Genomic DNA, 12,640 nt, shown 5'->3' on the forward strand with positions numbered 1-12,640 from the left:
TTAAGTGCTATGGTAGAGGGCATGTGCAAGCACAATGCCCAAACCAAAGGACTTTGTTTTTAAAGGGTGTAGATGAATACACTAGTGGCGAGGATGAGCCTAGTGAGAGAGAGGAAGGGAAAAAGGTTGAGAGGGTAGCTCCATTAGAGGGAGAGTTGCTAATGATTAGGACAACCCTCAACAATCAGCCTAACACATCCATGGAAACACAAAGGGAGAACATATTTCATACAAGATGCAATGTTTTAGAAAATATATGTTCCCTCATTGTGGATAGTGGATCTAGTTGTAATTGTTGTAGTGCTAGAATGGTTGATAAGCTTAATCTACAAGTAGTTCCTCACCCAAAACCTTACAAACTACAATGGATTAATGAAAATGGGGAACTAAGTGTAGATAAGCAAGTGGAAATCAAGTTTTCCATAGGGAACTACAAAGACAAAGTTTTATGTGATGTAGTGCCTATGGAAGCTTGCCACATCTTATTAGGGAGACCATGGCAATTTGACAAGAAAACCTTGGATGATGGTCTCACTAACGAGATTTCCTTCACCCACAAGCATAAGAAATTTGTACTTAGTCCTTTACCACACTCTCAAGTGGTGAAAGACCAAATACGAATGAAACATAAGGGGGATGAGGAAAACAAAAAAAAAAGAGTGCTAGAAAAAGAGAAAATCCTTAGGGATAGAAAGGCATGGGAGAAGAGTGTTCCTTCCCACAAGGTTGCTCAACAAGAAAAACCTTTTGAAAATGTTTTGGAAAATTTGCTTCTTGTTGAACAATCAAGCCTAGTCTTTTGTAAAGGAACACTTACATGCACTGCCACAAGTAATGAACTCATGAGTCTACCTCCTCAAATAGAAAACCTTTTAAGTGAATTTGAAGATATATTCTCTAATGAGGGACCCATTGGACTCCCTCCCATTAGAGGTATAGAACATCAAATTGACTTCATTCCGGGGGCAAGCCTACCAAATAGGCCCGCTTATAGAACAAACCCCGAGGAAACCAAAGAGATAGAGTCACAAGTTCAAGACTTGTTGGAGAAGGGTTGGGTTCAAAAGAGCCTAAGCCCTTGTGCTGTACCTGTCTTGTTATTTCCCAAAAAAGATGGAAAATGGCGCATGTGTTGTGATTGTAGAGCAATCAACAACATCACCATCAAGTATAGGCATCCAATCCCAAGGCTTGATGAACTACATGGGTCAACCATATTCTCTAAAATTGACCTTAAAAGTGGATATCACCAAATTAGAATCAAAGAGGGTGATGAGTGGAAAACCGCTTTTAAGACCAAGTTTGGATTATATGAGTGGTTGGTGATGCCCTTTGGGCTCACTAATGCCCCTAGTACATTCATGAGGCTCATGAATCACACCTTGAGAGATTGCTTAGGTAAATATGTAGTAGTTTATTTTTGATGATATCTTAGTGTATAGCAAGACCCTAGAAGACCATCTAAGGAACCTTAGGGAAGTTCTTCTAGTGCTTAGGAAAAATAGTCTTTTTGCCAATAGGGATAAGTGCACCTTTTGTGTAGATAGTGTAGTTTTTTTTAGGTTTCATAGTTAACCAAAAGGGGGTGCATGTTGACCTCGAGAAAATCAAAGCCATCCGAGAGTGGCCCACTCCACAAAATGTAAGTGATGTAAGGAGTTTTCATGGGTTACCTAGCTTCTGTAGAAGGTTTGTGCCTAATTTTTCAAGCCTAGCTTCTCCTTTGAATGAACTTGTAAAAAAAGATGTTGCATTTTGTTGGAATGATAAGCATGAGCAAGCCTTCCAAAGGCTAAAAGCTCAACTCACCAATGCACCAATTCTATCTCTTCCAAATTTTTCCAAAACTTTTGAGATAGAATGTGATGCATCGGGAGTAGGCATAGGTGCGGTTTTGTTGCAAGGTGGACACCCCATTGCATATTTTAGTGAAAAACTCCATGGTGCCACCCTCAACTATCCCACCTATGACAAAGAGCTCTATGCTCTTGTGCAAGCCCTAAAGACTTGGGAACACTACCTTGTGTCCAAAGAATTTGTCATCCATAGTGATCACGAGTCTTTAAAATATTTAAAGGGTCAAGGGCCAACACAAGCTCAACAAGAGACATGCTAAATGGATGGAGTTTCTTGAACAATTTCCTTATGTAATCAAATACAAGAAAGGAAGCACCAATATCGTGGCCGATGCTCTTTCAAGGCGGCATACACTCTTTTCAAAATTGGGTGCCCAAATTCTTGGATTTGATCACATAAGAGAGCTTTACCAAGAGGATCAACAACTCTCATCCATCTATGCCCAATGTCAACATAGAGCGCAAGGAGGTTACTATGTGGCCGAGGGATATCTTTTTAAAGAAGGAAAACTTTGCATTCCCCAAGGCACACATAGGAAACTCCTTGTCAAGGAATCACATGAGGGGGGACTCATGGGCCATTTTGGAGTTGATAAGACTCTAGACCTTTTGAAAGAAAAATTTTGTTGGCCACACATGAGAAAAGATGTCCAAAGACATTGTTCTAGATGCATATCATGTTTAAAAGCAAAGTCTAGAACAATGCCTCATGGACTCTACACTCCCTTGCCGATTGCAAATGCTCCTTGGGAAGACATTAGCATGGATTTCATTTTAGGACTCCCTAGGACTGCAAGAGGCCATGATTCTATCTTTGTGGTAGTGGACCATTTTAGCAAAATGTCCCATTTTATTCCTTGCCACAAAGTAGATGATGCTCAAAATATTTCTAGACTCTTCTTTAGAGAAGTGGTGAGACTTCATGGTCTCCCTAGAAGTATAGTATCCGATAGAGATCCCAAGTTCATAAGCCACTTTTGGAAAACTCTTTGGGGCAAACTTGGAACAAGACTACAATTTTCAACTTCTTGTCATCCTCAAACGGATGGCCAAACTGAAGTAGTCAACCGATCTCTTGGGACTATGCTTAGGGCTATCATGAAGGGAAACCATAAATCTTGGGATGAGTATCTTCCCCACATTGAGTTTGCTTACAATCGAGTAGTCCACAAGACTACTAATGCTTCTCCTTTTGAAGTAGTATATGGATTTAATCCTCTCACACCTTTGGATTTGTTACCTCTTCCTAATCCACAAGAATTTGTGCATAAGGAAGGAGTAATCAAAGCCGATTTTGTAAAGAAAATGCATGAGAAGATTAAAATCCAAATACAACAACAAAATGAGAAGTACACAAAATACAACAATGAAGGGAAGAAAGAAAAAAATTTTGAGGATAAAAACAAATCGCAGGTAACGTACTTAGTGAGGGTTAAAATAGCCGCAAACGTTAAATATAACCTGTTAAAAAGTAAATTTTTGTAGTGACATCATTTGTAATATATATATGTATGGAGAAAGAGTTATGTAGAGAGTCATTGAATTTAATATATTATATTGCACAAAAGAGAATGTTATTGTTATTGATATTAAATTAAATAGAAGAAAATTGAAATCCAAATACGGTGGAAACAACATATAAATATAAGACAGACAAATTTTGAATTATTAGAAAAAGAAATGATGTGTAGAAGATGAAGTGATGGGGCATGGTGAGATTAACTAGTTGTTGTTGTCAGACCAGAATTGCTTTTGAAGGTAATCAATTATGGTCTTATCTACTTGGAAGGCTTTTGTAAGAACCTCAGGAGAAATGGATGGATTGGCTTTAAACAAAGCATTGGCAATAGTGATAGTTCCTGGATTTTGGCTGCTAAGAGCAGCAATTGCAACAGCATTGCCGTATCCAACATTAAGTTGAAAATGAATGAGACCAATTGGGAAGACAAAGACATCGCCCTTGTTCAAAACTTTGGTAAAGAGACGGTTTCCATCTTGATTGGAAGTAACAAATCCAACATAGAGAGTACCCTCAACAACAATAAGGATCTCTGTGCCTCGAGGGTGAGTGTGGGGAGGGTTTAAACCCTTTGGTGCAAAATCTATACGAGCCAAAGATATGCCAAGTGTGTTTAATCCTGGTAGCTGATCCACAAACACTTGAGTCACTTGTGCACCAAGTGGGTTGGAGGTATTCCCAGGTTCCACGTGTCTGAAGAAATCTTCTGCTTTCACTACTTTGGGGTCTTTACAAAGTTTTCCGTTCACAAATACTACAAATTCACCAAAAAAAGTTTTCAATTCAAAGGATCATCTTTAATAATCATGTTGATTGATGTATAGCAAAAGACTTGAGGAATGGTTGTACGTACCAGCATTCTTGGTGTCATTCAAAGCCACACAAAAATCTTGCAGAGGGCTTGGATCATAGGCAGAGGCAATGGACGACGTCAAAGCCAAGATGGCCACAAGGAAATACACAGCTTTCATTTTGCTTCTGCACTCTATTTCTGTATGATTTTGGGTAATTTATTTGTTTTCCTTCTAACCTTTGCTATTTATAAGGATGAACCCTGTATTTAACTTGTGGTATTATTTATTATTTCTTTATTAGGTGATGAACCATTCTTTATTAATAAGATGTTCCACGTCTACCCAATACGTAGTTGTTCTTCTGTAACATTCTTAAATTATAAATTAACCACAAAGGCATTGTCAAAGAGTAGTTTAGACTTGGTATCATTTCTTCAGACTTGTTCTTAGTTATTGTTCTCTTTTCCGATTGGCTTGAATGACTCTCCGACGGCGGGAATAGTTTATTTATTCATCCACAATTTTCTGAACAAATTATGTGCGCCATTAGATACTACCGTTTCATGGCTTTGAACTTCTCTCTGCTTTTACTTCCCATGCCTGCAATTTTTAAACAATTCAACTTCAATCTTTTTACATTTTTGGTTATATTATTCCATATACCAGGATAAACCCTAAATCCAATTTAAACTAATTGAAATAAAACACACTAAAATGAAACAATTGAAGGAGATGGAGGATGTTAATCTTTTTGCATTTGGCTTGAACGAATCTCTGATCGCTGGAATTTTTTTAACTCTAAATTTATGAAGTATACCTAATTTTACTCTTTTTATTGACATATTCGTTGATCATATTTGAAACTTGAAGTCAAGTATCTATTTCTTTTAAGAACATCTTTAGATCATTATACCGAGTACTTCAAACATGTATCTTTAGAAAATGTTATTTTTCAAAGCAAATCATCTTTCAAAGTGATGGGAAATGCATAATGAAATGCATTCATACCTTTGCATTACCTCAATCATGTTTAGAATTTCATTTGATCTTATGAAGCCAAAAGCATAGGATGAACATATACAACTTACTTTACATGGGTTATGAATTTTGACTTGACAAGAATTTGAGTAAGGTGTAGGCTCTTGAACCATAATAAGAAACATGTATTTCGTACTTCAAACATGTATCAATAAAGATGGTAGAGTCAATCAAGATGTAATGTTATACGTTTTTATTCATTAAAAATACAAATGAGTGAGAAGTACGAACCTCAATCCTAATTTTCCCAATTGACTCATCAAAATCATTTACTTGAGATTTTATTAATGTACTCATTGATCTTATTTGAAACTTAAAGGCGAGTATATGTTTCTTTTATGAACATCATTAGATCATTATACTGAATAAAACATGTATTTGGTGTATTATACAACACAATTTTTTCAAAAGCATTTTCACTGGCAGGCATAAATAAGTTTCAAATGGAATAAGATTATTTGCAATATAAGTTATCTTAGGATAAATTCTAATTGAAGTAAGAGATGGTAAATGAAGATTACTTGCTCATCAGACGGGTGAGAGAAACAATTAAAGAGAGATATTTGAAAGAACTTATACGCAACGTAGGGGTAGGAATGAGCTGCCATCAAGAAACTATAGAGTTGGTGCACAAGGAAAAATGGTATGCTTTATGGGGGAATAACATATAATAGGATCAAAGGGTAGGAGGAATTTTAACTGTTTGTTGTAAAAGTCAGTTCACAAATGTTAGATATATATATATAAGTGATGATACAACCCAATTAGCCAAGCACATGACGAAGGACACAAGAGGTATTTCACACTTTGATCAGTCATCTAAGCTTACAAGACAAGGCCCCACCAAATATTGGAAGGACCTCAGTAGAAGAAGAACTGAGCATAAACCAGAGCATCAGATGTTCTTTCTTCTGGTCTTCTTACAAGACAAAAATGTTTGTAAATAAATTAGACTCACTTTGGGGGTTCCAAATAGAAGAATAAACTAGAGTAGGGTGTGCTTAGTAATTTGACTAGAGTGTGCTTAGTAATTTCAATAGGGTGTGTTTAGTAATTTGAGTAGGGTGTGCTTAGTAATTTAGGTTTGTGCAAAGCCCGCCTTTCATGACAAGTGCTTCTAGGTTTAAGGTTTCTTTGACCTATCTTCTAGAAGACTTCTCACAAATGACACCCCTACCCCTGTATCATGTTCTCTAAGACACTTTCAACTATAAATAGAGTGTCTTGCCTCATGTATTTAACACATTGAATTTTGAAAGTAAAGAAACTCTGCATGAGTGTTTTTCTGAGACTTGAGAGTTCTCACGGTGGGTCTTATCTTGAGTGTGTGAGCACTTCAAGTGGCGGCTCTTTCACCACTCATATTGGAGTGTCTCCTTCTCCAAGTGGCGTGATATCCCTTCTTCTTCCACAAGCTTTCTTCATCCCTTGCTCTTTTTGTCTTCCTTTTGCGCCATCCATTCCATTCCTCTTTATATTATTATGCTTGTCTTTTATTTTGGTTTTCACTTTTCATTCTTCATCTCATGTTCTTTCCATTTTCGCAATTTACCTTCATCATGATAATCACCATATTGTGTTTTTTTCTTTGCCCTCTAGAAGTCAACCTGATGTGATTCCAATAGCAAAGAAGAGAATGATTCTTGACATTCTTAGGAATCAACTTGAGTTGGACAATTGTTAGGCACTTTTTCTTAGTATTGGATCAATGTTCTAAGTCAAGAACTCACCAAAACTAGCACCAAATCCAAACTCACATGGAAGTTCCTCATATTGTCAAATTGAACCAACAAAAAGAGGTAAAACTTAAAAACACCGAACAGAATTGGATAAGAATCAAATTGAATCGAACAAAATGAAATTAAAAGGCAAAGAACTGAAAATGATAGCTGGAAAATAAGAACAACTGAACCATAAACTCAAGAACACAAGACAAAATTTCAAGGAAACAAGCTTAAACATGAACAATTGAAAGAGAAGGAAGGAAGGAGAAAAGAATGCTCATGAAGATGGATGTAAGGTTGGATGATCACGCCACTAGAAGGATGGTTGCTCCTAGATGAGTGTGCTGCCGCCACTTGAGGACACCATGGATCCTTCAAGATAAGACTAGAGAAGAAGGCTCAAAAGCTCTCCAATGCTCACTCAAAATTTGAGTATAGTTTCTTTACTCTAAATTCCAATCTGCATTTTACAAAGGGAGCACCTCTATTTATAGCCTAAGGTTCTGAAATGCAAGCTACACAAATTCAAAATTCCCTCCTAAAAAGTTTCTAGAACCGGCGCCAATTACAAAGCATGAGGAAGGTGTGACCTCTTCCTTCACTTTGGCACCTCCTATTCTACTCCTACACCTATCTACTAACGCACCCCCCCTCCTAAAGCTCCTAACTAAAGCCTAAAAGATGCTATAACAAAAGAGGTTTCTAATGTTTCCCTCTAAGCACCTTCAACCCAAGAAATTACAAAACGAGAAAATAATTGTCCCCTAACTCCTAACACTTTGAACATGCTTCTTGTAAGCCTTTGAGGTGGGCTTTGACCTCCATGGGCGTCCTCCATTTTTGCCTCTACCTCTTCTTGATCTTGTTGATTGGCCTCCATGTCCACTTGAGCTTGATCTCCATCATACTCCCCAAGTTGGAGAGAATTCGACCACGAATTCTGGAGACCTACAGAAAAAGGAGTTAGATCGCTGACATTAAAAGTATGACTACCTAAGAATGTATCAGGCATATCTAACTCATAAGCATTGTCATTAATCCTCTTGAGGATTTGGAAACGTTCATCCCCTCGAGGCATTAGTTTGGACTTCCTTTGAGTAGGAAAGCGATCCTTCCTTAAGTGAAGCCAAACCCAATCGCCCTCATCAAACAACAATGCTTTTCTCCTTTTATTGGCAAGTTCAGCATACTTGCCAACCTTCTTCTCAATTCTCTTCTTGATGTCTTTATGCAAAGTTTTCACAAAAGAAGCCTTTTCATCGCCATCTTTGCACAAGACTGCTCCAAGAAGGGGAATAGGAAGAAGATCAAGAGGTGTTAGGGGGTTAAACCCATAGACAACCTCAAAAGGAGAATGTGAGGTGGTAGAATTTACTACACGATTATATGCAAACTCAACATGGGGTAGTAAATTCTCCCACACTCTAGGATTCCCCGAAATAAAACATCTCAATAGTTGTCCCAAAGTTCTATTCACCACCTCGGTTTGACCATCAGTTTGTGGGTGGCAAGTGGTAGAAAATAAAAGCTTAGTCCCAAGCTTGCCCCACAAGGTCTTCCAAAAGTGACTCAAGAACTTGGGATCTCTATCGGACACTATAGATCTAGGAATCCCATGCAAGCGAACCACTTCTTGGAAGAAGATGTTTGCAATGTGGCATGCATCATCCACTTTGTGGCAAGGAATAAAGTGAGCCATCTTTGAAAAACGATCCACTACCACAAAAATGGAGTCCTTTCCCTTTGATGTCTTGGGTAAGCCTAAGATGAAATCCATAGATATATCTACCCAAGGCATTGAAGGGATAGGAAGAGGAGTATATAGACCATCTTAGACTTAGCTTTGCGGCAAGCTATGCATTTATCACACAAACTATGAACATGTTTATGCATATGAGGCCAAAAGAAATGTTCATGCAACACATCCAAAGTTTTAGCAACCCCAAAATGTCCCATTAAACCCCCCTCATGAGCTTCTCTAACAAGAGATAATCTAATAGAGCATTGAGGAACACAAAGACGTTTTCCTTTAAAAAGAAAACCATCTTGTATAAAAAAGTCTTTGTGTCCTCCCTTAAGACACTCTTGATAGATGAGGGAAAAATTAAGGTCATCATGATAAAGTTCCTTAATGTGATCAAAACCAAGATATTGAGAGCTTAAAAGATTTAGCAAAGTGTATCTTCTAGAAAGAGCATCCGCCACAATATTTACTTTGCCTTGCTTGTGTTTGATCACATAAGGAAATTGCTCAATGAATTCCACCCACTTAGCATGCCTCTTGTTAAGTTTGTTTTGGCTTTTCAAATATTTAAGAGATTCATGATTACTATGTATCACAAACTCTTTGTGATGGAGATCAAGCTCAAGGGGACATGGAGGCCAATCAACAAGATCAAGAAGAGGTAGAGGCACAAATGGAGGACGCCCATGGAGGTCAAAGCCCACCTCAAAGGATTACAAGAAGCATGTTCAAAGCTTTAGGAGCTAGGGGACATTTATTTTCTCTTTTTGTAATTTCTTTAGTTGAAGGTGCTTAGAGGGAAACATTAAAAACCTCTTTTGTTATAGCATCTTTTAGGCTTTAGTTAGGAGCTTTAGGAGGGGGGGTGTATTAGTAGATAGGTGTAGGAGTAGAATAGGAGGTGCCAAAGTGAAGGAAGGGATCACACCTTCCTCATGCATAGGTTTAGGCGCCGGTTTTGAGTAAGTTTAGGAGGGAAATTTGAATTGTTTTAGCTTGCATTTTCAGCACCTTAGGCTATAAATAGAGGTGCTCTCTTTGTAAATTTCAGATTTGAATTTATCTAAAGAAACTATACTCAAAATTGGAGTGTGCATTGGAGAGCTTTTGAGCCTTCTTCTCTAGTCTTATCTTGAAGGATCCATGGTGTCCTCAAGTGGCGGTAACACTCTCATCTAGGAGCATCCACACTTCTAGTGGCGAGATCATCCATCATTCATCCATCTTCATGAGCAATTCTTCTCTCTTTCCTTTATTCTTTGTTAATTCCTTGTTCTAAGCTTGTTGTCTTGTTGTTTTGGTTCGGCTGTTCTTGTTTTCCAGCACCTATTTTTCTGTTCTTTGCCTTTTAATTTCACTTTGTTCGGTTCAGTTTGCTTATCATCCTTTTCTGTTCGGTGTGTTTTAATTTTACCTCTCTTTGTTGATTCAATTTGACAATATGTGGAACATCCAAATGAGTTTGGGATTTGGTACTAGTTTTTGGTGAGTTCTTGTCTTAGAACAATGATCCAACTCTAAGAAAAGTGCCTCAATAATGTCCAGCTCAAGGTGATTCCTAAGAATGTCAAGAATCATTCTCTACATGGCTAGTGGAATCACATCATGTGGTATCATGAGTCTTAGGTTCTTCTTGTTTAATTGTTCAGTTGTGTGCACTTTAATTTCAAGAGCTCTTTAATTTTTCTTGCAATTTAAGTTTCTGTTTTAGGTGTTAATTGAGTTTTCTTACTGTTTTTTTTCTTTAGTTACACCAAGTGCTTGTGAAAAGGTTTATGGCACTCATTATTCATATGAGTATGGTTGTTCTTTTGGAATGGCATTCTCCTTCCTAGAGTTTACCTTAAGCTTCCTTTCACTTGTTGTTATTTTTTGGTCATATGTCTTTTAATTTTGTAATCATGCCAAGTTTTGTCTTAGTCATGTTATTCCATAATTGTCATTACTTCTAGTAGTACTTTTATTGTTGTTGATTGTTTCTTGCTTTAGTGTCATATAATTTTCTGAATTGATGTTGATCCTTTGTGCATTTTCTTTTTAGAATTGAGTTCATACTTGTATTCTAGACCTATACAAGTTCCAATACATCATTTTCCATTATGTCTGTGCTAGTTCATAATTCTGTTTTTTTTTTTGTTCCTATTAGGATTCCTCTGTTTCTGAAAAAAAAGTGCTTACTGTTTTTTCTTATTGCAATTGATTTACTCACTGGAAAATTCTGAAATTCTGGATTTGTGATATTCAAAGTGTTAGAAAAGAGTAGAAAAAAGAATCATTAAAAAATTCAAAGTACACAAAAAATGATAAATAAAATAAAAAAAGTGTACAATTCTGCCAAAAAGAATACGGAAATCTGGCAGTGATTTTAAAATATTTATCTCAATTAATTGGCTTACTGTTTTTAATTGATTCCAGTGCCATTATTGAGTTAACATCTTGAAGTTTCTGTGGTTTAAATTTCATAATCCAGTTCGCTCTACATCATTCCAGTTAAATCAGTGAATATCAAGCACAGTTTGCATTAGAAAAAAAAAAAATTCCAGTAGCTAATTTTTTGTTTTCTTCATCTACTCTAGTGCTTTTCCTTAAGTATTCTTTTGTGTGCCTACTTTTCTCATTGAGTTCTTTATTTTCTTGATTGTCTTTCATTCTTACTCTTTGAGTTTGTCTTACATATAGTTTTCCTTTTGCAATTACCTTTCCTTGCTTATACCTTTTCTTGTTTGTCTTTATTGATTCATTGGTTTTGTGGTGGTTGCTTTTGAGATTGGTGTGCTTGCTTTGACATCTTTCATTTGAGGGTTCCAAGGACTCAAGATCAGATTGGTGCAAGGACATTATTTCTTTGAGAGTGACCTCTTTTTCTACCTCATTTCACTTCGGCATTCCTGCTGGCCACACTCACTGTTTTTGCTAATTTTTGTTGCTTAACTTGTTTGCTGTTTTTGTGTGTTTGCTGTTTTTTGTTTCCAAAATGGCTGGATTTTCAAGTGATGCATCATACAAGCAGAATTCTCCATCCAAAGCTTCAATCCTTGGTGAATTACATGAAGCTCAAAGAACCATTAGACGGTTGGAGGAGAAATTGCAAAAGATGGAGGTGCAACAAGCTAGACCATCTCCTTCAATTCATGATGAGCATCATAGAACTTCAACAAGAGCTTCTTCCAATGATGTTGGCCGTGAAGATGAGCATAGGAGAAGGAGAACTCCACCCCAAGTCCATGGACAAAGACATCATCACCAAGGGGAAAGAATTCACTACGGCAATGGCTTCTATCATGATGCAAAGTCCAAGCTTCCTTCGGTCAAGCTACCTTGTTTTAATGGTTCTAGTGATCCAAATGCGTATTTAGATTGGGAGGCTAAGTGTGAACAAATTTTTGAGATCCATGAGATCCAAGATGAGCATAAGCTTAAGCTAGCCACCCTAGAGTTTAGTGATTATGCCATGAAATGGTGGCATGGAATTGTAAAGGACATTATCTATCACAAGGGTCCTCCCGTGGACTCTTGGAACTCTTTAAAGGATCATATGCGCGCTAGGTTTGTGCCCTCACATTTTAGGAAAGACCTCATGTTGAGACTCCAACGGTTTCAACAAGGCACGCTAAATGTGGATGAATATTATAAGGAGCTTGAGACGCTTGTGCTTAAAATTGAATTAGAAGAAAGTGAGGAAGCTATGATTGCTAGGTTTGTAAGTGGTCTTAGGAAGGATATTCAAGACATTGTTGAGTTACAAGAGTATTCATCATTGGGCTCTTTAGTTCATCTTGCAATGAAGGTGGAAGCCCAACTTGCTAAGAAAAACTCTTTAAAAAATGCTTCCAATGATGGATACTACTCCAAGTCTTGGAGAAACAAAAATTCTTTTTCTAAACATCCTTCCAAAGATTCTTCTTTCAAACCCAAGGAAACTAAGCCATCTACTTCTAGACCTAAGTCTCCCACTAGAACATCTA

The 12,640-nt window shown here is 37.2% G+C and overlaps 1 protein-coding gene across 1 annotated transcript; it reads right to left on the minus strand.

The window, feature by feature from the left end:
• Positions 1-3,399: 3,399 nt before the first annotated feature.
• On the minus strand, positions 3,400-4,396 carry LOC137824498 (germin-like protein subfamily 1 member 7). The gene is made up of 2 exons (XM_068630164.2): positions 4,229-4,396; positions 3,400-4,129 (listed from the first exon to the last, which is right to left on the minus strand). Exons 1-2 carry the CDS (start codon positions 4,344-4,346, stop codon positions 3,579-3,581), a joined length of 669 nt encoding a protein of 222 aa, XP_068486265.2. The 5' UTR covers positions 4,347-4,396; the 3' UTR covers positions 3,400-3,578.
• Positions 4,397-12,640: the final 8,244 nt, after the last annotated feature.

The sequence above is a fragment of the Phaseolus vulgaris genome, chromosome 8 (genome assembly GCF_051622355.1).
Source record: "Phaseolus vulgaris cultivar YP4 chromosome 8, ASM5162235v1, whole genome shotgun sequence".
Taxonomy (NCBI): domain Eukaryota; kingdom Viridiplantae; phylum Streptophyta; class Magnoliopsida; order Fabales; family Fabaceae; genus Phaseolus; species Phaseolus vulgaris.

Excerpts from the sequence above, each read along its gene's own strand:
- LOC137824498 (XM_068630164.2), bottom strand. The coding sequence starts at position 4,346 with ATGAAAGCTGTGTATTTCCTTGTGGCCATCTTGGCTTTGACGTCGTCC. Across the intron at positions 4,130-4,228 it reads GAATGACACCAAGAATGCTG|TATTTGTGAACGGAAAACTT; the intron begins GTACGTACAACC and ends GTGAATTTGTAG.